At 41.1% G+C, this 26,659-nt stretch overlaps 1 protein-coding gene across 1 annotated transcript in view; it reads left to right on the top strand.

Annotated features, from left to right (window-relative positions):
• Nucleotides 1-400: 400 nt before the first annotated feature.
• The window catches only part of LOC134349872 (uncharacterized), a 343,283-nt gene continuing 317,024 nt past the window's right edge, over nt 401-26,659 (top strand). The window contains 6 exon segments of the mRNA XM_063054837.1: nt 401-2,854; nt 8,573-10,073; nt 10,076-11,043; nt 17,824-17,888; nt 21,486-23,975; nt 26,089-26,280. Coding sequence (XP_062910907.1) covers nt 401-2,854; nt 8,573-10,073; nt 10,076-11,043; nt 17,824-17,888; nt 21,486-23,975; nt 26,089-26,280 — 7,670 coding nt within the window.

Genomic DNA, 26,659 nt, shown 5'->3' with positions numbered 1-26,659 from the left:
GCAGGTCAGAATGAAAAACATATTCAAGAATTACTTCTATCACTCGTACAGAGTTTTAACAGATTTGCATGACTTGTTTTAGCTTTTTTTTTCAATTTTATGGTTTGAACTAGGGTTCCACTCTGTTAATATTCTCAGTGCAGTTATGGGTTGAGACTCTTTGTGTCGCTGTCTACCAATAAGGAGGTGAAATGCAGCTGGGGATCCACCGCCCATCCCCCAATGCTCGGGAAAAGAAGCTGAATAATGGCGGAGAGTGCACGAACGCAGAAAACCAGCTTTGCAAATTATTTTCAATTTTCAGCTTATTTCGAACATTGACTACTGCATTTCGGAAGTGCACCAGAATTTCATCAACTAGAGCAGGTTCTGAGGTTTGAAAATCCACCCTGCATTTGAAATGGCAGGGACAGACATTCTTCGTGTGCTTAGACATTCAGCGACATCATCCGTCTTTCTGCTTTGTTTGTGGAATATGGTTTTCGGGCAGATTCGTTACTCCATTCCTGAAGAACTGGAACGCGGTGCTTTCGTCGGAAAAATCGGAAAAGATCTGGGACTGAGCGTAGAGGAGCTATCAAGACGTAAGTTTAGAATCGTATCGGTCGGTACAAAACAATATCTGGATGTAAATCCTATGAATGGGATTTTATTTGTGAATGCAAGAATTGACAGGGAACAGCTATGTGGACAGAGTGATAGTTGTACATTACTCATAGAGGCTTTAGCTGAAAATCCCGTGGAACTGTATCGTGTGGAGATCGAAATTTTAGATATAAATGATAATTCTCCAAGCTTTCCGAACAAAGAAATTCACTTAGAAATTACAGAAACGGCCACTCGTGGAGTTCGCTTTCTGCTGGAGCGTGCGCATGACGCAGATGCGGTAAATAATTCAGTCTCTACGTATCATCTTACGCCAAATAAGCATTTTGTTTTAGATATACGAAATCGTGGAAAATGGAAAGTTCCCGAACTAGTAGTGGACAACATTCTTGACCGAGAAACGCAATCGAGGCACAACTTGTTACTTACAGCTCTGGACGGCGGATCCCCAGAGAGATCAGGTTCCGCTCATGTGACTATTATTATCTTGGACACGAATGACAATCCTCCCGTTTTCGACAATTTATTGTACACAGTTAGCGTAAAGGAAGATGTGCCACCGGATACTTTACTGATTGAGCTAAAAGCAACTGATCTGGACGTGGGAAAAAATGCAGAAATTATTTATTCTTTCAGCAATTACAATGAACCAAGAATAACTGAGATATTTGCGATTAATCCAGCAACCGGAGCAATACATCTGAAAGAAAGTTTGGATTTCGAGGAAGCAAATGTGTATGAGTTTGATGTTGAGGCCAAAGATGGAAACGTGCCACCACTAATGTCACACTGCAGCGTGCAGGTGCAAATCACAGACGTCAATGACAATGCTCCCAATTTGACTATAACTTCGGTTTCCAGTACAGTCAGTGAAGATATTCCGAGTGGAACTTTGATCGCGTTGATCAGCGTGACGGACAAGGATTCCAATGACAATGGGTATGCCGACTGTTCTATTTCACCTACTCTCCCTTTTGATCTAAAATTCTCCTTTCGTAATTCTTATAGACTCATAACAAATACAGCACTAGACCGTGAAAGTGCACCTCAACACAAAATAATGGTGACTTGCAAAGACCGAGGAATCCCACCATTACATACCAACTGGACAATTGTGGTAAATATCTCAGATATAAATGATAATGCCCCACGCTTTATGCAGCCTACCTACACGGCCTACGTGACGGAAAACAATTTACCTGGCAGTTATATTGGATCAGTGACTGCTCTGGATCTCGATATTGGCCGAAATGCTCAGTTGTCTTACTCCATTGTAGAGAGCGACCTTCATTCAGGGCCGGCATCTTTATATCTCTATATCAACTCTAACAATGGCAGCATTTACTCGAAAAGGTCATTTGATTATGAGCAAATCAAAAGTATTCAATTTCAAGTTCGAGCGCAGGATGCCGGATTACCATCACTTTCCAGCACCATTGTTGTTCAAGTGATTGTCTTGGATCAGAATGATAATCCGCCGACCATAATATCCTGGAAAACGACGCGCAATGGTACTTTACATGTGCCCCGATCTGCAGATCCAGGATATCTGGTAACGAGGATCATTGCTTCCGATGCAGATTCTGGTAAGAACGCTCAACTTTCCTTTCAAATGAAACAGACCAGTAATCCAGGTCTTTTTATAATTTCACATAGTTCAGGAGAAATAAAGAGTGTTCGGAGATTCAAAGATAGTGACGTCACCACACAAGAATTAATTGTCCAGGTGAAAGACAACGGTTACCCCGCTCTTTCTGCCTCGACTACCTTAACTTTGACAGCAATAGAGCAACATTTAACATATCAGCCCGATTTTAAGGAACCACGCCAAGATTTAAAAGGAACTCAGAAGTTAAGTTTTTATTTAATAATTTCTTTGGGAGCAACATCTTTTGTTCTGCTGCTGGTTATCATCGTCTTGGTTATCGCAATTTGCCCACTGGGCAGCAGCGCTGTTTCGGGCGGTGTTTGCCGCTTTGCTGACGGCTGCTGTATCAAAGAGTTGGAATGCCAGCATTCGAATGTCAACCCTCACGTTACGCCGGATTTCCACGTTCTTCCGAGTGTGCTTGAGGTTCACGGCAATGTATCCCTTACAGACACATACCGTTATAAAGTTCGGTCAGCCCCTGAATCATACGACTTCTTCTTCACCCCATACAGTCCAGAGATGGCAAGTATTGCTGGCAATAAACCCGGATTACTGTTGCAGGAGCATCCAGTGGAGAGGAAGTTCTGCTTAGATCAGGTGAGTACTGCACTCAAGAGGTATGGCCTCAGTATTAAAGCAGAGAAACATGTCGCTAAGTCAAAGAAGTAGATTAGCTTCTACATATAGTCCGATTACTTTGCGCGTCCGCAGCATTTCATTAATTTTATATTTGTAATATTTAATAATTATTAAGCGAATCTCTAATTATCTGATGTACTGATTGTACATCTTTGCGGAGTGTGGTTATCCGCTGAGTAAAAGAAACAGACCAATAGAGTTTATATCGATACTGATACCGACTCTTTGATGTAGCCTGAACAGATCCTGATTGTCATCGTGTTATTAGAGGAGCACCGAGGAATGTAGTAAAGGATCATGGCAGTAAAGTGTAGGCATTGCTGAAGTAATTACTTAACACTTAACAGCAGCAATGGACAGTGAACTTCGCAATAGTTGCGATTTCCTCAATACATTTTGTCACAGATTAGCCGTTTCTACTTTTTGTCTTAGTTATTCGTTTTCCATCTGAAGCAATTTAGAACATTCTGCAATAGCTTTGCATCTGTTCATTGTAATTGACATGTTATAAATGAACGGGGAAAAGAATAAACAAAGATAAATAAGGAATATATCGATTTAGTTTGGCAAGTTATTTCGCCAGGAGGTGCAATGAGTCTTTAGGACATATTGCCAACACGTTTGTGCAACAGTTTTTGAAATAACTCTCATTTTACTATAAAATAAAAAGCACAAATATGAAGGCTTAAGTATAGTGTTGACATTATATTCATGTTAAAATGGCCCATCATAAACTGTGATATCACGTGGCGTTACGTGATTAAAAAGGGAGGGGGTGTTTAGTAGGAATGTGCGACTTCTTCCACATGTTTATTTATGGTATTCAGAGACATAGGTTTGATCTTACATGGTGATCTACCTTTCTGTGCAAACATGCAATGTAACGTGTTCTTCCTTTATTGCGTAATTTTTCATATAATGAGGATTCAAAAGCAAAGTTATCGTTTAAATTCCATAGTATATTATCCACTAATAACGTCAATCATCCCCATTCTACAATACGTTTTTGAAATTACCTTCAATGTACTATATGACATTTTGGGATTTTGATTCAGGAAGTCAAATAAACTTCTAGATAATTTGAAAGCAGAGTGATTACTAAATAACAGAAACTTATGAGATAAAATCATGATGTCAACAGAAATCCTGTTGGTGTTACAGCTCCCGTGAACTTCCGGCACTAACCCTACCTCACAGAATTAAGGAGCGTCTATATATGATGATCCTCCCTATCTATTACAACGCATTTGGTAGGCTTTTTTCTTCGATGTGCGTCAGGCCTGAAGGAAATGAAATTTTAAATTGAGCTGTTGGTATTAATTTAAGGTCACGCATTCCAGGATAGCATCAACATATGGAACATTGGTAGAGCTACATTTATCTAGTCATGCACTCGCTCTTTGTTCCGACATTTCAGATAAAACAAACTTTTCATCAATGAGTCACTTCGCAGAAATCTATAGGAATGTTTAGCAAGCGAGTACTCGCCTCTCACAGCAGAGAGTGCGGAAAATTGTGGTCAACTATCTATTCATGCCACCCCTCCCTTTTAATGTTATGCCTACACATTGTCAAGGACTAGGAAGAGACCTGATAGAGGTCAGAATCGACTGTGCCTAGCCTCTCACTCCAAAGTTTCCAATGGAGTAATGCAATGACAATTGCAAACCTACACATACAACAATCTCGAACAAGTCTCCTCCCATTCTGCTTCCTGAAAAGAGCTCGTTTGATTGCCTAAGTATCTGTTGCTCCGTCGCATCTTTTTCCGAAATAACATAACTCCAAAATTTATCCATTTTCCCTCAATCCTCGTTTCCCCAAGTCATGTCGTTAAAGGGACTTTCAAGACTTCAGCTCTCGGTCCATCTCACACACTCAGATGAAGGATGGAGAACCCTTTGTTCTCAACTTCCACGTCGCAGACTCCATATTCAATTGCTTGATACTTAAATGTCCTTTTCAGCTCAAATGTCTTTCCTCGGTGGAATAGATGGCGATGTTTGTTGAAATTATTATTGCAGTACTTTATTATATTTTGCCTTATCTTATTTTCTAACAGCTTATCCTGTTTTACGCAATATTCAAACCAATTTTTGGGATCTCAGAAATAAAATTTATGCACTACGTCCATTTAATCATTTTTCCGCAGATTTAAAAAAAGATGTTTAAAAGCCGTTTGACCAGATACATGCTGCATTGAATCCTGTGAGTGTCGCTGCTGCGCCTGAGGCTTCAATAATATATATTCAATGGCTACTTGTTGCCTACTATACTTTCCATTTTGCCGCAGCATCCTGGTGTCCGAATTCATAATCCCGGGGCGTCGCATTGTGTAGTACAGTATTATGAAAATCGGAACACTATTGTAGGAATGACAATGAGATCATTAATGACGTTAATCGCATCAAATATTAGCAGCTGGACTCCGGCAAATGACACATGAGGTTCTGAAGATACTGGAAATCCAGAGCAATACACACAAAAAAAAACAATGCTGGACGAATTCAACAGGTCAGGCAGCATCTATGGAAGGAATAAAGGAATACACAGTCGACGTTTCGGGCTGAGATTCTCCATTCGCTCTGGAAAGGAAGAGTGAAGAAATCAAAATATGAAGGTGGGTGGAAGGGAAGTAGTACAAGCTGGCAGGTGATGGGCGAAGCCAGGTGAGCGGCAAGATGGTGGTTAGAGGAGGGGAGAAGCTGGGAGGAGATAGATAGAAAAGATAAAGTTACGCAGAAGAAGGAAACTGATAGGAGAGAAGAGTGGACAATGGGAGAGAAGGAAGGAGGAGACGCTCTTCGGGAAGATTACAGGCAGGTGAGGAGAAGAGAAGACCTAAGAGGAGAGCCAGATTAAGGCCAGAATTAATGACTGGGACATAATGAATGTCCTCCTGCATACTTAAAACATATGATTTGTGCTACCCTAATTTGTGGTAACGGAAACTTCTCTCCGTGATTATTTTAGCAATTTTCGGTTAAATGCAGCCTGGGATGAGAAGCATTTTGTCGATCGACTAAAGATTGAAATCCATCCCTTTTATCGATGTTTACTATAAACTACGACAAAGACTGAAGCTGATTGCTCCTGACACAGTCCAATCAAGCAACGGCATGCACTATAAATTCCACTTCAGTCAATTTGCTGAGGATGGAGACTAGGGTGCTTGAGCAGACAGTGTCTACAAAAATGAGGCCTGATATTTTGAAACACATCATATCTGGAAGTATATTTTACCTTGTTTCTCAGTAAATACCATAATGGTGGACATATAAAACTAGCTTGAACAGGGACATTGCGATATCCTGAATACAAACTTTCAGTACCATAGTCGGAATGTTGTCACTATCAATACATTTTTCTCTATCCGATGGATTCAATGATTTTGGCGGCTCTTCTTTTATTGGCTATAGAGCTATTCCACTAGCTAAAAAAAACTGCACCAGTTTTCAAAGTACGATCAGCCGCGTATATTTTAGAAATTTATATGAGAGAATGACTTGATGACATAATAATATAATAATGATTACATTATGCTATAACAACGGGAAAGCCATAGATGGAGGAGAAGTGAAACATCTTTCTCCTCTGAATGAAATGTCTAATAATAGACTTACTATTTACATAGCCCCATCATCCGTATTGGGGCATACAACGCAGGCGGCTAATCACCAGTCCTCTGTCCTGGGTCAGTCTTTCAATTTATACCCGGGTATAACCTATAGCAGGTGCAGCGTAGGTTCACTAGGTTAATTCCTGGGATGTCCGGACTGTCTTACGCAGAGAGGTTAGAGAGACTGGGCTTGTAGACGATGGAATTAAGGAGATTGAGGGGGGATCTGATTGAGACGTGTAAGATTATTAAGGGATTGGACAAGATAGAGGCAGGAAATATGTTCCAGATGCTGGGAGAGTCCAGTACCAGAGGGCATGGTTTAAGAATAAGTGGTAGGTCATTTAGGACAGAGTTGAGGAGGAACTTCTTCTCCCAGAGAGTTGTGGAGGTGTGGTACGCGCTGCCTCGGAAGGCAGTGGAGGCCAATTCTCTGGATGCTTTCAAGAAGGAGCTAGATAGGTATCTTATGGATAGGGGAATCAAGGGTTATGGGGACAAGGCGGGAACCGAGTATTGTTAGTAGATGATCAGCCGTGATCTCAGAATGGCGGTGCAGGCTCGAAGGGCCGAATGGTCTACTTCTGCACCTATTGTTTATCGTCTATTGTCTATATTCGAAGGTCATTCCTCTCCCAGGGACGAGGACATTGGAGCTTTTGTTTGGGTTTTCTATTGCTCTGTTTTATTACGGGAGTGGGTACGTATTCACTATGCTCAACCCTCCTCCTTTCGCAGCCGGACTTGGGGACATCCAGAATGTATGCATATGAAGTGAAAGCGTGTGGGCATCAAAGGAGATGTGCCGAATAAATCTCTACACTGGGAGTGAAGGAATAGGCATGTACGATGAGATTAGTGGGCGCCTGGAATATGCTGCGTGGAATGGCGCTGTGGGGAAATATAATAGAGGCATTCAACTGTCCATTAGATAGGTATATGAATGTGCAGAATATGGAATAACATGGTAACTGTGGAGGCAGAAGGAATGAGTTTAGCTGGGCATTCGGTGAATCGTTCACATAGTTTGGAATAATATTTTGGGCCGAAAGGTATGTCCCTCTGCTGTACTGTTCAATTTTATATGTTCCATTGTTTTACTGCATTCAAATTAAAACCAAAATCTAGAGTTATTTTGGAAGATGATTGCAGTATGAGATGATAACTTTCTGACTGAACTGAATTAGTCCAGCAACACTGGTGGTAATAGCTTGTAATTTCTTGCAGTAACTTTACATAAGCAACATTCATTCATAATATAAGCGTATTTCGTTTTGGAAACCCTTGATATAAATAGAAGAAATTAATTGTAAAACGTTAGTTGGGGGGCATGATATTGATTTAATTTGTGGCTGAATTACGAGTCTCGCAATTCCCTTAACTCAACGGGAAACAGAGTGTCTAAAATTTGTGCAAAGGAATTAAGACTTAAATTTAAACAACTGTAAGGATAATTCCAACGAAAATTCAACAATGAAGTTACAATTTATATGGTTGGTAATGGACCTCCTTAATATCGACAATGTTCCTGTCCGAAATTTAGATGGGAGCTCATTCTTGCCTTGTTTTCAAATATGGTAAATAACTTTCAGTATTCTGTGTTTAAGAAAACGCGTTTAGGATTTGAAACCTGCCACCATGCTGACATTTTTTTGCAAACTATATCCCTCTGAGAGACAAAATTTGCTTTTCTTTACGGATAAATATATGCGGAGGTCGTTAGAACACGATTTGAAGATTACCTTATTCATTTTGATTTTTTATGTGAATCTTTACCGTTTTTAACTAGAGTTCAGTTTTATTAATATTCTCAGTGCAGTTATAGGCTGAGACTCTTTGTGTCGCTGTCTACCAATAAGGAGGTGAAATGCAGCTGGTGATCCACCACCCATCCCCCAATACCCGAGAAAAGAAGCAGAGTAATGGCGGAGTGCGCAGGAACAAAGCGATTCTTCTCCACAGGCGATCGCTCTTCCTCGACTTATTTCCACTATTGAATGGATTGCTTCGGATATCGAGCAGAATGTAATCAACCGTGAACGTTTTTGTGGTTTTAGACTATCTATGCTGCAAAAGCAATGACACAAACAAGTGTCCCCCGCGTGCTTAGGAAATCAGAGATATCATCCATCTTTCTGCTTTGTGTGTGTAATCTGGTTAGCGGGCAGATTCGTTACTCCATTCCTGAAGAATTGAAACCTGGTGCCTTTGTCGGAAAAATCGGAAAGGATTTGGGTTTGAGTATACAGGAGCTGGCAAGTCGGAAATTCAGAATTCTACCAGTCGCATCAATGCAATATTTAAATGTGAACCGAGAGAATGGGTTTTTATTCGTGAATGCAAGAATTGACAGGGAAGAGCTATGTGGTCAAAGTGATGACTGTGTACTGCTCATGGAAGCGGTGGTTGAAAATCCCGTCGAACAATACCGGGTGGAAGTTGAGATTCTGGATATAAATGATAACTCGCCGATTTTTCCGAACAGGGAACTTCAGTTGGAGATTTCGGAATCGGTAATGCCCGGAACACATATCCCCTTAGAGCGTGCACATGATCAGGACGGAAGAAATAATTCTATCCGCATGTATCGGCTTAATAGAAATGAGCTTTTCATTTTAAATGTTCAAAGTACAGGAAAGTGGAAGTTACCCGAATTAGTACTGCAGAAGATTCTCGACCGAGAAAAAGAAATGAAGTACAGTTTACTACTGACCGCGCTTGACGGCGGTTCTCCACAAAGGTCAGGTACTGCTCATATAAATATTGTTATTTTGGATGTAAATGATAATCTTCCCGTTTTCCAGAAATCGCTGTATAGTGTTAGTCTGAGGGAGAACGTCCCTGTCAATTCTTTAGTGATTCAGCTTAACGCGACTGACTTAGATGAGGGTACTAATGGTGAGATCCTTTATTCTTTCGGCAGTAGTAATGAACCAAGATTAAATGAAATATTTGCTATTAATCCCAACTCAGGGGAGATTCATACAATAGGAATGTTAGACTTTGAGCAAACGAATGCTTATCAGATTCACGTGGAAGCAAAGGACAGAAGTGCGCAACCGTTATCTGCACACTGCAACGTGCGGGTGGAAATTACAGACGTCAATGACAACTCGCCAGACTTGACCATAAATTCTATTTCCGGCACAGTCAACGAAGATGTCCCCACTGGAAATTTGATAGCGTTACTCAATGTCAAAGATCGCGATTCCAATCAAAATGGAGACATAGACTGTTCAATTTCTCCTAACATCCCTTTTGAGCTACAATCTTCCTTTACAAATTCTTACAGACTGGTAACTAGTGCACTACTGGACAGAGAAACAGTTCCTCAATATATTATAACGGTGACTTGTAAAGACCATGGTTCGCCTTCGTTATATTCCAATAAAACCATAACTGTCAATGTTTCGGATGTAAACGATAATGCTCCACAATTTACGCAGCCTTCATACACCGTCTACGTGACCGAAAACAATGAAGCTGGCAGTTACATTGGAAAAGTGACGGCTTTGGATCTTGATATTAATCGGAATTCACAGATATCTTACGCTATTTTGTGCAACCACAGTCATTGCCAGTATCTTCTTATCTCTATATCAATTTAACCAACGGCAATATCTACTCCAAAATATCATTTGACTATGAGCAGCTTAAGACTTTTCGGTTTCACGTTCGAGCTGAGGATGCGGGATTACCATCGCTTTCTAGCGATGTATCTGTGCAAGTGATCGTCTTGGATCAGAACGACAATACACCTACTATACTATCAACCGGAACAAAGGGCAATGCCAGTTTACATGTTCTCCGATCTGCGTATCCCGGATATTTGGTAACAAAAATCGTTGCATCCGACGCAGATTCTGGTAAGAATGGACAACTTTCCTATCAGCTGAAACACGCCACCGTCCCGGGTCTTTTTATGGTTTCACATAATTCAGGAGAAATAAGAAGTGTTCGGCGGTTCAAAGATAGCGATGCCACTAAACAAAAGCTAACCGTTCATGTGAAAGACAATGGATACCCATCCCTTTCGACTACGGCAATCTTAACTGTTACAGTAATTGATGAAGATACAACGTATCAGCCGGACATTAGTGAACATCGCCAGGATATGATAAACAGGCAGCAATTAAGTTTCTATATAGTAATTACTTTGGGAGCAACTTCTTTAATTCTGCTGGTGATTATAATTGTGCTTTTTGTTGTAATGTGCCCAATGAGCAGAAGAGCTGCTTCCAGAAATTCCTGGGCTTTGGAACCCTGCTGCTGCACCAGAGATTTGGAATATCCGAATACAAATGTCAATCTTCAGTTTGATCGGGATTCCCACCTTCTTCCAAGTATACTTGAGGTTCGCGGCAATGGATCCCTTAGAGAAACGTACCGCTATAAAATTCGGTCGGCGCCTGAACCAGATGAAATTTGTTTCACGCCATTCAGTCCGCCGATGGCAGGAATCATTGGAAAGAACGGCAGATTTACGCTGCAATACAACGCAAATGCGGATAAGAGCTGGTCAAACGAGGTAAGTGCTGTGAACAACTTAGAACATGTAAATTTTACAACGTCATTAACCCCTGATGATGTGAGATAACGTGACCTACGTAATCTATGATACATAATCTATGTGTCCATCTGTCTGTTTGCTGTGTGTCTGTCAGTTCACCTGACTCAGAAAGACAGATGAACTTTACGCTCCACTAGAGAAGGCCAGATCACAATTTGCGCTCTGTTTCACCTTCAATATCGTTGTAAGGTTTACAACATTGAATTTAGAACATTGACAGATTTTATTTCGATTTTACTGACTCTGAGGCATGGCCTTCACCTCCAGCTATTAAACTTTTCTCCCAGTATGTTATTCGGTTCTTCCTATATGCTTCGGACTTTTTAATTGAAATCCATTTTTTTAATATTTTGTAATACTTATGAAAACAATTGTATTCATTCATTTTATATCAATTTAAAATTAACAGAGACTATCACCGAAATGTTAAGGAGCGTTCAGCAACTAAAAGCTGCAAAACGTTCTACTTGGCTTTGTTGGCCAGTAGTCAGGCGTTCCCACATGATGTCTAATCACTCCTTGCACCCTGCTGTGTTTCACGGTGTTACTCAGGAATAATATGCCCATGATCATTGATGTTGTATTTTCACAATATCGACCTATAGGCATTGGAGAATTGTCCCTGGCGGCAGTTCCGATTGATGCACTTAAAGATTAGTGAATAAATGTCATAGGTTCAAAAAGCTAGATATCTAGACAATTATAAGGCTAACATGAAGGAGTTTAAGAAATAAATTAGGACAGCCAGTAGCCAGTAGAGTGAAGAAATGGGGTAGAAAAAGTCGTTTTTTTTTAAACTCTGCTCGAGAAGAAGGGTCTGCACTGCGCAGGCGCGTGACGTAGCGCGCCAAGGTTTAAAAAGCAGACCACCATACACAGCGGCCATCGTCGGAACGGACTTAGTCAGAGTGGGACGGCTTTGGCTCAACAGGCTTCGGCGAGAACAGGCAGAGGCCAGGGTAGGTTCCGGTAAGTTTTTTGTTCAGATTATTTAGAGTAGAGAGAATGCCAGGCAGGATGTTGGAATGCTCCTCTTGCAGGATGTGGGAAGTCAGGGAGCCCTCCGGTGTCCCTGACAACGACACCTGCAAGAAGTGCATCCAGCTGCAGTTTCTAACAAACCGCGTTAGGGAACTGAGCAGGAGCTGAATGACCTGCGGATCATTCGGGAGAATGAGGAGATTATAGATAGTAGCTACAGGGAGGTAGTTACGCCAAAGGAGCAGAGGACAGGAAATTGGGTCACTGTCAGGCGAGGGAAGAGGAAAGGACAGGCAGAGCAGGGTTCCCCTGTGGCTATTCCCCTCAACAACAAGAATACTGCATTGGATACTGTTGGGGGGATGACTTACTTGGGACAAGCTGCAGTAGTTGGATCTCTGGCACTGAGTCTGGCTCTGCAGTGCAGAAGGGAGGGTGGTAAAAGAGGAGAGCGGTAGTGATAGGGGACTCGATAGTTAGAGGTGCAGATAGGTGGTTCTGTGGTCATGATAGAGAATCCAGGATGGTTTGTTGCCTCCCAGGTGCCTGGGTCAAGGAAGTCTCTGATCGCTTGCATGACACTCTGAAGTGGGAGGGTGATCAGCCAGATGTCGTGGTGGGCATCGGTACCAGTGACATAGCAAGGAAGAATGAGGATGTCCTGGAGAGTGAGTATAGAGAGCTTGGTAGGAAATTGAAAAGCAGGACCTCAAGGGTGCTAATCTCAGGATTGTTACCTGTGTTACGTGCCAGTGAGGGTAAGAATAGGATGTTCTGCAGGATGAACAAGTGGCTGAGAAACTGGTGTAGGGGACAGGGTTTCAGATTTCAGAATCATTGGGACCTATTCTGGGGCAGGTGGGACATGTACAAGAGAGACGGGTTACACTTGAACTACAGGGGGACGTATATCCTTTCAGGGAGGTTTGTTAGTACTATTGGGGAGGCTTTAAACTAGATTTGCAGGGGATGGGAACCACAGTGCCAGAGCTCACAGTGTGGCTGGGGTGAAAATAAATGATGTTAAAAGTTCAAGCAAATCCGCTAATAGAAAGGTTGTGAGTTGTGGTAAAAATCTTCTGAAGTGTATATATTGCAATGCTAGGAGTATTACGGGGAAGGCGGACGAGTTGAGGGTGTGGATTGACACGTGGAATTATGACGTTATAGCAATTAGTGAAACTTGGCTACAGGAGGGGCAGGACTGGCAGCTTAATATTCCAGGGTTCCGATGTTTCAGATGAGGAATGAAAGGTGGGGGAGCAGCATTGCTTGTTAGAAAAAATATTACAGCAGTGCTCAGGCAGGACAGATTAGAGGGCTTGTCTACTGAGTCCTTATGGGTGGAGCTGAGAAACAGGAAAGGCATGGCCACATTAGTGGGATTGTATTACAGACCATCCAATAGTCAACAGGAATTGGAAGAGCAAATCTGCAGAGAGATAGCAGGCAACTGCAGGAAACATAAAGTTGTAGTGGTAGGGGATTTTAATTTTCTATAGATTGATTAGGACTCCCATACTGTTAGGGGTCTAGATGGTTTAGAGTTTGTAAAATGTGTTCAGGAAAGTTTTCTAAATCAATATATAGACGGACGAACTAGAGGGGATGCAATATTGGATCTCCTGTTAGGAAACGAGTTAGGACAAGTGATGGAAGTCTGTGTAGGGGAACACTTTGGTTCCAGTGATCATAACACCATTATTTTCAACTTGATCATGGACAAGGATAGATCTGGTCCTAGGGTTGAGTTTCTGAACTTGAAGAAGGCCAAATTTGTAGAAATGAGAAAGGATCTAAAAAGCGTGGATTGGGACAGGTTGTTCTCTGGCAAAGATGTGATCGGTAGGTGGGAAGACTTCAAAGGAGAAGTTCTGAGTCTGCAGAGTTTGTATGTTCCTGTCAGGATTAAAGGCAAAGTGAATAGGAATAAGGAATCTTGATTCTCAAGGGATATTGCAACTCTGATAAAGAAGAAGAGGGAGTTGTATGTATGACATGTATAGGAAACAGGGAGTAAATAAGGTGCTTGAGGAGTCTAAGAAGTGCAAGAAAATACTTAAGAAAGAAATCGGGAGGGCTAAAAGAAGACATGAGGTTTCCTTGGCAGTCAAAGTGAAGGATAATCCAAAGAGCTTTTGCAGGTATATTAAGAGCAAAAGGATTGTAAGGGATAAAATTGGTCCTCTTGAAGATCAGAGTGGTCTGCTATGTGCGGAACCAAAGAAAATGGGGGAGATCTTAAATAGGTTTATAGTAAGTAATAGTTTATAGTAAGTCTATGGAATTAAGGGAAATAAATCGTGAGATCATGGAAACTGTACAGTTTGAAAAGGAGGAGGTGCTTGCTGTCTTCAGGAAAATTAAAGTGCATAAATCCCCGGGACCTGACAGGGTGTTCCCTCGGACCTTGAAGGTGACTAGTGTTCAAATTGCAGGGGCCCTGGCAGAAATATTTAAAATGTCGCTGGCTACAGGTGAGGTGCGATAGGATTGGACAGTGGCTCATGTTGTTTGGTTGCTTAAAAAAGGATAGAAAAGTAATCGGGGAAATTATAGGTCGGTAAGTTTAACGTCGGTAGTAGGTAAGTTATTGGAGGGAGTACTAAGAGACAGAATCCACAAGTATTTGGATAGACAGGGACTTATTAGGGAGAGTCAACATGGCTTTACGCGTGGTAGGTCATGTTTGACCAATCTATTAGAGTTTTTCGAGGATGTTACCAGGAAAGTGGATGAAGGGAAGGCAGTGGATATTGTCTACATGGACTTCAGTAAGGCCTTTGACAAGGTCCCGCATAGGAGGTTAGTTAGGAAAATTCAGTCGCTAGGTATACATGGAGAGGTGGTAAATTGGACTAGATATTCGCTCAATGGAAGAAGCCAAAGAGTGGTAGTAGGGAATTGCTTCTCCGAGTTCAGGCCTGTGACTAGTGGTGTGCCACAGGGATCACTGCTGGGTTCGTTGTTATTTGTCATCTATATCAATGATCTGGATGATAATGTGGTAAATTGGATCAGCAAATTTGCTGATGATACAAAGATTGGAGGTGTAGTAGACAGTGAGGAAGGTTTTCAGAGCCTGCAGTGGGACTTGGACCAACTGGAAAAATGGGCTGAAAAATGGCAGATGGAGTTTAATACTGACAAGTGTGAGGTATTGCACGTTGGAAGGACAAACCAAGGTAGAACATACAGGGCTACTGGTAAGGCACTGAGGAGTGCAGTGGAACAGAAGGATCTGGGAATGCACATACGGAATTCCCTAAAAGTGGCGTCACAGGTAGATAGGGTCGTAAAGAGAGCTTTTGGTACATTGGCCTTTATTAATCAAAGTATTGAGTATAAGAGCTGGAATGTTATGATGAAGTTGTAAAAGGCATTGGTGAGACCGAATCTGGAGTATTGTGTTCAGTTTTGGTCACCAAATTACAGGAAGGATATAAATAAGGTTGAAAGAGTGCAGAGAAGGTTTACAAGGATGTTGCCGGGATTTGAGAAACTCAGTTACAGAGAAAGGTTGAACAGGTTAGGACTTCATTCCCTGGAGCGTAGAAGAATGAGGGGAGATTTGATAGAGGTATATAAAATTATGATGGGTATAGATAGAGTGAATGCAAGCAGGCTTTTTTCCACTGAGGCAAGGGGAGAAAAAAACCAAAAACCAGAGGGTGAGGGGGGAAAAGTTTAAAGGGAACATTGGGGTGGCTTCTTCACACAGAGAGTGGTGGGAGTATGGAATGAGCTGCCAGATGAGTTGGTAAATACGGGTTCTTTTTTAACACTTAAGAATAAATTGGACAGATACATGGATGGGAGGTGTATGGAGGGATATGGTCCATGTGCAGGTCAGTGGGAGTAGGCAGAAAATGGTTCGGCACAGCCAAGAAGGGCCAAAGGGCCTGTATCTGTGCTGTAGTTTTTCTGTGGTTTCTATGGGCCATGAGAAGGCCTTGACGGACAGGATTAAGGAAAGCCCCAAGACGTTCTACAAGTATCTGAAGAGCAAGAGGATAAGACGTGAGAGAATAGGACCAATCACGTGTGATAGTGGAAAAGTGTGTATAGAACCGGAGGAGATAGCAGAGGTACTTCATGAGTACTTTGCATCAGCATTCACGACGGAAAATGATCTAGGAGATTGTAGGGATGACTTACAGTGGACTAAAAAGCTTGAGCATGTAGATATTAAGAAAGGGGATGTTCAGGAGCTTTTGGAAAGCATCAAGTTGGATAAGTCACAGGGACCGGATGAGATGTACCCCCAGGCTACTGTGGGAGGCTTGGAAGGGGTTTCCTGAGCCCCTGGCGATGATCTTTGCATCATCAATGGGGAGAGGAGAAGTTCCTGAGGATTGTAGGGTTGTGGATGTTGTTCCATTATTCAGGAACGTAAGTAGAGATAGTCCGGGAAATTGTAGACCAGAGAGTCTTACTTCAGTGGTCGGTGAGTTAATGGAGATGATCCTGAGAGGCAGGAAGTATGAACATTTGGAGAGGCATCATATGATTAGGAATTTTCAGCATGGCTTTAAGAGAGGCAGGCCGTGCGTTACGAACCTGATTGAATTTTTTGAGGCTGTGACTAAACACATTGATGATGGTTGAGCAGTAAATGTAAAATGGATTTCAGCAAGGCATTTGACAAGGTACCCCATGCAAGGCATATTGAGAAAGTAAGGAGGCATGGGATCAAAGGGAATATTGCTTTGTGGATCCAAAACTGGCTTGCCCTCGGAAGACAGAGTGGTTGTAGACGGGTCATATTCCACATGGAGGTTGGTTACCAGTTGTGTGCCTCAGGGATCTGTTCTGGGACCCCTACTCTACGTGATTTACATAAATGACCTGGATGAAGAAGTGGAGGGATGCTTTAGTAAATTTGCTGATGACACAAAGGTTGGAGGTGTTGTGGATAGTGTGGAGGGCTGTCAGAGGTTACAGTGGGACATTGATAGGATGCAAAACTGGGCTGAGAAGTGGCAGATGGGATTCAACCCAGATAAGTGTGAGGTGGTTCATTTTGGTAGGTCAAATATGATGGCAGAATATAGTATTAATGGTAAGACTCTTTGTGGAAGATTAGAGGGATCTTGTGGTCCGAGTTAAAAGGACACTCAAAGCTGTTGCGCAGGTTGATCCTGTGGTTAAGAAAGCGTACAGTGCATTGGCCTTCATCAATCGTGGGATTGAATATGGGAGCCGAGAGGTAACGTTGCAGCTATATAGGACCTTGCTCAGACCCCACTTGGAGTATTGTGCTCAGTCCTGGTCGCCTCACTATAGGAAGGATGTGGAAAGCATAGAAAGGGTGGAGAGAAGATTTACAAGGGTGTTGCCTGGATTGGGGAGCATTACTTATGAGAATAGGTTGAGTGTACTCGGCCTTTTCTACTTGGAACGACGGAGGATGAGATGTGACCTGATAGAGGAGTATAAGATGATAAGAAGATTTGATCGTGTGGATAGTCAGAGGCTTTTTACCAGGGCTGAAATGCCTAGCACGAGAAGACACAGTTTTAAGGTGCTTGGAAGTAGGTACAGAGGTAAGTTTTTTTAAGCAGAGTGTGATGAGTGCGTGGAATGGGCTGCCGGCGACAATGATGGAGGAGGATACGATAGGGTCTTTTAAGAGACTCCTGGACAGGTATATGGAGCTCGGAAAAATAGAGGGCTCTGGGTAACCCTAGGTAATTTCTTAGGTAAGGACATGTTCGGCACAGCTTTGTGGGCCTAAGTGTCTGTATTGTGCTGTAGGTTTTCTATGTTTCTATGATGGATCCAACACGATCTGCTGACAATGTACCTGACCGGAGTAGATGGTGAGGGTGTTTGTATTTAGATGTACGTTACTGTTAAGAGAGACGACTGTCTGAATGTGATCCACCTTGTTTATGTAAGGTTTTCTGTTATTGTAAGAGCCATGAATGGAGTCCTCCACTGTTAAAATATCAGACAGTATCTTCATTTCTGATCTTGTCAGAAAGGAATTTGATTAAAGAAATAAAATTACCTTGACATTATCTGGGAACATCCAGCAAGAATGAAATGGAATGAGAAGAATGCGCTGCAGTCTTTCCAACACTGCTTTACTTCCGATAACTTATCTTGAATGGATTGTTTCTCCCTGGTTCCGTAAGACTTGATTTGTTTTCACTGATATACATTTCTGTCACTGTTAGTTAAACTAAGCTAGAAGGTAAAGGTAAATCACTTCGGTGGCATTGTGAAACTACCCGCTTATCAATGTTTCGACCATGATAGTAATGAAACTTGAAGCTGAGTGATCCTGGCCCAACTCCTGCAACAGCATACAAGCTGTATTGAAGTCAGTACTCATTCCGTCAACGCAAGCACTGGGCTAGATTTCAATCGATTTAATAATTCCTCTTTTTTTCTGAAACAACAGATACCTAGACTGTTTTCCAGTTCTACATGAAAACATATGTAACGCACTGTAAGGATTCACTGCTAATATAATGGCTTTTCTGTAATGTGTCAGTGGTAAGGCTAATGAAATGGCTTCTCTGTAATGTTCACTGCTGGGGTAACGGTTTCTCTGCAGCAGCAATGTTTAGGTTATGGCTGGAGATAATTGGACTATGGTTATGCATGTTAGCCAATCGGGGGATTGTTGCTTTGTCTTGTGAATCTGGAAGGAGGCTTTTCGCGGTCTTTGGTCGAGGAGAGATGAGGGAAGACACGTGTGGAGAGAGCTGGTAGACCACCGTACGGAGTGGACTGGGATCTGAGGGCCGGACGGTCGGCGACGCTCGGAGGAGAGCAAGGGTGGAAGAATGGCGATTTTGTGAGATCCAACGTGTACTTTTGACTTTTCGTTGAAATATGCCTTTTTTTTCATTACTAACCCCATATTCAGATTAAGATTCATAAAGTTCAATCATTTAATTGCATATGGTGTACTGTCTGATATTTTGCGTTGTGGGCTTGCAACTGGGCGGTACATTACTTACACAGCATTCACACAAACCTGATTTCTCCGTTTGGCGGGGCCAGAGGCTGTTTTCCCCAGGACAAACACGAGCCTGAGGGTTACATATATTTGAAGTACCTCAGTGAGTATACTCCTATAACACAAACGTTCAGCACTCTGGTCAAATGTGGACGCAATCATATGTATTTACCTGAAAGATTAAAACTGCGTAATCGGGAATTGATTGAAGAAAAAAGCAGTTTCAGCATGTGATGCTGCTCGATTTTTTTTTAATGATTGCGAGAGTGTTAAACAGCTAAGGTTTGGCTGGATTGTCCAACGCACTGGACATAAGCATAGTGGCTTGAATATTTTGTAGAAACTGTACTTGCAGCCCGCAATACATTTAGCCATTCCCAGTGTCAAGCAGGATAGTTTCACTCGTAATGGAGATAGATCAATCAAATAGGTTGACGGAGACTGCAAAATCTTAGTTTGCACTTTTACGCATATGCTGAACTTCCAGTTTTTGATGGCGTCGTAGTCTTCACAAATATTAATTGTACTATTGTTTTAACTTCTGCATTTTGAAACTTCGATCTAGCATATGTGGCAGCGTAATCTCTTTAATCTAACGTCCCCGACACTGAAAGCCGCTGATCAACGATTAGTTCTATCCACTGCAGCCATTAACTTTCTGATATTTATAAGAATAAATAAATACATACATTGTGTAAACGGCACATTATCAGTCCATTAATGACTTCAAAGACTCGTTCGAATTTAAAACGTATTCGATATCATTAGATAATAGATGAGCATCACTGGAATGAAAAGAAATCATATTTCAGTTGCAACAAAGAGTGCTTGATTTTGTAAATAACACTAAATTGTTTTAATATGTCTACAGATAGTGCATGACTTGCTGATTTTGAAGCATTTTCCATTCTTTTATTTATACACATTCGATTTTTCTTTTTGTTTTGTCATTATTTTTTGTACCTCTGCCTTCTGCCAGCAATTGTTCGTATTATCTCTGCTATTCCCAGTCTTATGTCCTCTCTCGCCACTTTGCTCCACAAATACCTGCCACCAACGGCTGCCATTTAATCTTTTGTTTTGCACTCTATCTTTTTCGTCATTGTTCCCCTTTCTAATTCCACTGTCTCAATAAGGTAGCCTTCCTTTCATTCTAATCAAAGTTGAAATGTTGTTTTGTACTTGTATCTCTTCAAACAGCATCTCAGATATTTTCTCATGTTATTTGTGTTTTATTGAAAACACAAAGACTATATGTGGAAGCTTTCTCTAAGCATATATATTATTATTAACTCCTTAAATTATAATACATAACTGTTGGGTTCCTGTTGTAACTTGGACTTAAAATTGTCTCATGCAAGTTTTAAATAAATACTTGCTGTGATACAATTGAATCAGGTACAATTATGCACCTATGACAAAATTATACATTCTGCTGGTGCGTATAAAACACTTTTTACTGTGCTCAGAAAAATAAAAAAAACTGATGTGAATTTTGGAAAATATTTGTAGTAAGGAAGATCTTTGATACCTGTATCAACTGAAGTCCTATTGCACTGCACAAGTAACTGAATGTAACCATTGATAGCTTCTTTATTATAGGAACTATCTTCATAACTGAAAACGTTGCCACAAACGTGAAAGCATCCGTGTGATTTAAAAAAAATTATTCTTGGTTTGCATCAATAAGGGTTGTTTACACCCTTGCGGTAGCCTTCAACAAGGTTAAATGTTGAAATTTTCAGCAAAGTCATTAAGTCTATCTCAAATATAAAGTAACTGTAATGTCAACACGATTAAATGCGAAGAAGACCGTTGATATATAAACGAGTGATTATGGACCCTATACTAAAAAAAGTTCTATGCGTATTTGAGCGAAATATAAATGAAAACATATTCTTGCTTTATTTAAAAATATTACAGAGATTGCAAGAAATTCTATCTCAAATAGAATTTAAATTTCACTTTCAATTGCGTAATAATTTAGCATTTCCGATATATATCTCAGCGACAGAATAACATTTTTTATATATATGTAATCCCTTAGGTAACGTGCCTGTCATTAAAATGTCAATAAACCATTCGTTTCTGTTAGTTTCGTTTCAAATTAGTTGAACGATTTGTAAAAATAACTTGTAATTTTAATTTTTAAGTGGAGTTCAAATTTAACAACACGGTCAGTGCAGTTATAGGCTGAGACTCTTTGTGTCGCTGTCTACCAATAAGGAGGTGAAATGCAGCTGGTGATCCACCACCCATCCCCCAGTACCCGAGAAAGGACGGAAAGTAATGGCGGTGAGCGCAGAAACAAAGCGAACCTTTTATTCAGACGATCACTCCTCGACTTATTTCTTTGGATTGCTTTGGATATCGAGCAGAATGTGATCAACCGTAAACATTTGTTTAAGGTGTCAGTCATCTAACCTGCAAATGAAATGGCACATAGGAGTGTTCTTTTCGAGCTGAGAAAGTCAGCGATAACCTCCATCTTTCTGCTTTGTGTGTGGAATCTGGTTTGCGGGCAGATTCGTTACTCCATTCCTGAGGAACTGGAACGTGGGGCGTTTGTCGGGAAAATCGGAAAAGATCTGGATTTGAGCATAGAGGAACTAACAAGTCGTAAATTCAGAATTGTATCAGTCACGTCAATACAATATTTGGATGTGAACCGGTCGAACGGCAATTTGTACGTGAATGCAAGAATTGACAGGGAACAGCTGTGTGGTCAGAGCGATGACTGTGTACTGCTCTTGGAAGCGGTGGTTGAAAACCCCGTCGAACAATACCGGGTGGAAGTTGAAATTCTGGATATCAATGATAACTCTCCGACTTTTCCGAACACGGAACTTCGTTTGGAGATTCTAGAAACTGTAATGCCTGGAGCCCATTTTCTGTTAGAGCGCGCACAGGATGGGGACGGACGAAATAACTCCATTCGAACGTATCAGCTTAATTCAAATGAACATTTCATTTTAGATGTACAGAGTACTAGGAAGTGGAAGTTACCCGAATTAGTACTGGAGACATTTCTTGACCGAGAAAATCAGTCCGAATACAGTCTATTACTAACCGCTCTTGATGGCGGTTCTCCAGAAAGGTCAGGTACCGCACATATAACTATTGTAATCCTGGATGCAAATGACAATGCTCCGGTGTTTCATAAATCGCTATATAGTGTTAATATGAGGGAAAATATGCCGCCTAATTCTTTAGTGATTAACCTTCACGCGACTGACTCAGACGCGGGTACGAATGGCGAAATTGTGTATACTTTCAGCAGTAACAATGAGCCAATATTAAGCGAAATATTTACAATTAATCCACACTCAGGGGAGATTCGTACAAAAGGAATGTTGGACTTTGAGCAATCCAATATTTATCAGATTTATGTGGAAGCTAAGGACAGAAGCGTGCACCCGTTGTCTTCGCACTGTGTCGTGCGCGTCGAGATTGCAGACGTCAATGACAACTCCCCAGACTTGACAATAAATTCTATTTCTAGTACAATCAGCGAAGATAGTCCGACTGGAGCTTTGATAGCGTTGCTGAGTGTCACAGACCGTGATTCCAATCAAAATGGAGATATCGACTGTTCCATTTTTCCGAACATCCCCTTCGAGTTGAAATCTTCCTTTTCAAATTCTTACAGGCTTGTAACTAGTGCGTTACTGGATAGAGAAAGAGTTGCTCAACATATAATAACGGTGACGTGTAAAGACCACGGTTCCCCTCCGTTATTCTCCAACAGAACAATCATTGTTAATATTACGGATGTAAACGATAATGCGCCACAATTTACGCAGCCTTCGTATACGGTCTATGTGACAGAAAACAATAAACGTGAAAGTTACATTGGAAGAGTGACGGCATTGGATCTTGATATTGATCGAAATTCACAAATATCTTACGCTATTTTGGAGCAACAGATTCAGTCAATGCCGGTATCTTCTTACCTCTATATCCACTCAACCAACGGCAGTATCTACTCCAAAATATCATTTGATTATGAGCATCTTAAGACTTTTCAGTTTCGCGTTCGAGCTCAGGATGGCGGACTACCATCACTTTCCAGCGACGTTACTGTGCATGTAATTGTCTTGGACCAGAACGACAATACGCCTACTATAATATCACCAGGAACAAAAGGCAATGCCAGTTTGCCTGTCCTCCGATCTGCATATCCAGGATATTTGATAACAAAGATCATTGCATCCGACGCAGATTCTGGTAAAAATGGACAACTTTTCTATAATCTGCAACAGGCCACCGTCCCGGGTCTTTTTATAGTTTCACATAATTCAGGAGAAATAAGGAGTGTTCGGCGGTTCAAAGATAGTGACGCCACTATACAAAAACTAACTGTTCAGGTGAAGGATAATGGGTATCCATCTCTTTCCGCCACAACAACCCTAACCGTGACAGTAATTGATGAAGGTGCAACGTATCAGCCGGACATTAGTGAGCCACGTCAGGATCTAAATAAAACACAGCAATTAAGTTTCTATATAGTAATTATTTTGGGAGCAACGTCTTTAATTCTGCTGGTGATTATCATTGTGCTTGTCGTCTTAATGTGCCCAATGGGCAGTAGTGCTGCTTCAATCAACGTCTGCCCTTTGGCACTCTGCTGCCGCACCAGGGAGTTGGAATACAGGTATCCAAATGCAAATGTCAAACCTCAGCCTGCTCGTGATTCCCACCTCATTCCAAATATACTTGAGGTTCGCGGCAATGGATCCCTTTCAGAAACGTATCGCTATAAAATCCGGTCGGCACCTGAACCAGCTGAAGTATGTTTCACGCCATTCGGTCTACAGGTGGCAGGAACCATTGGAAAGGACGGCAGATTTACTCTGCAGTACAATGCAAAGCCGTTGCATAGCTGTTCAAATGAGGTGAGTGCTGTGTATAAAATGGAACATGAAAATTTTACGAAGTAATTCCCCTTAGGGGTGAGACATTACTTGGTTTGAAATACCAGCCGACACTTACATTGATTGGCATTTTCTGACTGCAGTTTTCATTACTTGTGGAGTTTGATCATTCTTAAGATTAACCGTATTGCATTGATAACATAATGTCAGTTATGGTGTTTTGCAATTTACAAGGCGAACTGAACCATATAAACTTGTGGAAACTAAACTAGTTGCCACCTCTTTGATATACAACATTACAAGAGAAGATCCCTAATTTCGGTAACGGATTATTGCCAGATAAGCTTTACAATTTACAATTTCTATACTCTTCATCTGGTACTAATTCAGTACCCAAATGATGGCTCAAACATTTGGTTAAAGGGGTAGAAAGAAATATTTATACCTTCACAGAACGTGCTGTGATCGAGTAAATATGTTGATTCGCCGTCGCAGCATCCCATTTCTGTTTGAAGTAATTTCCAACAGAACATAATAGCAATCCTTCACCTGATTACTTTCAGGGTCATTAGGTAATTTAACATGATTAGATAAATCAAAAATGTATGATCTTTAAATTTGCAAAATTATTTGGAAAGAAGGTGTAATTAATCCCGCTAAAAGTATTCATAACAATAATTGCAGTTTTGCAAACAATTTCAATTATTTGACGTAGAACAGTAATGCTAGTTGTCCAGACGAATCAAAGCAGAGTATGAAAGTTGTATGAGAGAGTCAAAGAGCACGTTAATGAGCCATTCGGCCAACTCATCCCCGCCCACTCCTGGTCACCAATCCTTTTTAATGCAAACTTCCAGCACGAAGCGCGCAGCCATCAATGGCGAGGCGATTGTAACAATTCTGTCTTTAAAAGAGGGAAAATATCAGTGCCAATCTCTCCGTCCTTCTTGGCGTTCCTATCAAAGTATATTTTTGATAAATATTTATCAATATTAATTCTATTGTTATCTTTTCAAATGCTTTCTGACTTGCCCGGTACCTCCAGTACTCCATTTTGTTTCAGATTTCTGGCAACTACCTTCTCAATCTATCTACATGTCTATTTGTTTGATCTCTCGCTATCGATCTATCTATCTATCAGTCTATTTGTCAATCTGTCTCGCTGTCTATCTATCTATTTGTCTATCTGTCTGTCTGTCTGTCTGTCTGTCTGTCCCGCTCCCCCTACTCATAAAGAGAGACGATATTCACCCTCCAATAGAGACAGCCACAGCAGAATTTGCGATGTATGTTTCTCTCTTCATTATCTTGTATGGTTTACTGAGTATTTAGAGAACTGGCTGATTTTATTTCAATTTTCCATGTTTTAACTAGCATAATTTTACTGATTCTATAGCTTTCTCAACCAGCTCCTCATCTTTGCACAGCCAGCTATGCTATAGTTTCTTCCGATTAGTATAGAATTTTTAATAAATTTATACTTTTATATTTTATAATATTTTAAATAACGTTATTCATTTCGTCTATTTCAACTTATTACTTGAAAATTCCATTGAAATGTTAAAGGGCGTTTGGCAGCCACAAGCTGCAAAGCCCTGTCATTCGTCGCTGCCACGTGACGTCATCACTCCTCACGCCCTGTTCCGACGTTGCTAAGGCATAATACATCTGTGATCATTGATGCTGGAGTGTCGTAACATGTAGAATATGAGGGCTTGGGAAAGTTGTCCACGACTGAAGTTGCTGTTAACCCTTTTAAGGATAGACAAGCACAGGTCTTTGGTGGATCCAACATGTCCTGGCTGAAAGTGTACCTGATTGGTCCATTACTTCGGGACAAGATACTCATATCAGAAAATAGTCAATGCTCACGCCAAGAAACAAAATTACTTAGATGGTGAGGGTGCTTGTATCTTACTGAGATACTTCAACATAGTAGCGGGAGCATTAGTGCGCCAAATATCACTTGGAGCTGTTGAAGTGTTCGTAATTATGCATTTGGCAAGGTTCAAAAAAAAGAGGTTAGGTTTAAGTGGAGCAGTCATTGCGTGAATGTAGAGTGTCAGAGTGGAGAGTTCAGTCTTTGACTAATAGAGACTTCACTGAGGATAGACGAAGGCTATACGGAGAATTGTTCGTTTGATTATTATTCATTTATTTTTGTTGCACATTTAGAGCAGTGGGGGTGCCAGACCTGATAATGAAATGCTCCTCTCTCGGGACGTGGGAAAGCAGGAAGACCTCCACTGTCCCTGAAGGCTACACCTGCAAGAACTGCATCCAGTTGCAGCTTCTTGCAGACCGTGTTAAGGATTTGGAGCTGAACCTGAATGAACATCGGATCATTTGGAGTCTCACACACAAAATGTTGGAGGATCTCAGCAGACCATGCAGCATCTGTGAAAAACAATAAGTAGGTGACGTATCAAGTCGAGACCCTTCATCAGGACTGCCAGACTGCCTGGCCTGCGGAGTTCCTCCAGCATTTTGTCTGCGTTGCGATGAAGAACCACGTTGAAATTTAAGCGAGTGGTTATGAATTCTGCATAATGGTGATTATGGATTTGAGAGAAATTTAAACGAGAACATATTTTTACCTTGTTTAGAAATGTAGCAGAGATTGAAACAAATTCTCTCAAACAAAATTTAAATTTTATTTTTAATTGCGTAATAACTGTTCTTAATATCTCTGCACATATCTAAGCGAAAGAAAGACTCTTCTATATATTTATCATCGTTTAGATAA

Source organism: Mobula hypostoma, chromosome 7 (assembly GCF_963921235.1).
Source record: "Mobula hypostoma chromosome 7, sMobHyp1.1, whole genome shotgun sequence".
Classification (NCBI taxonomy): domain Eukaryota; kingdom Metazoa; phylum Chordata; class Chondrichthyes; order Myliobatiformes; family Myliobatidae; genus Mobula; species Mobula hypostoma.
This window is presented reverse-complemented; position numbering and strand designations above follow the sequence as displayed.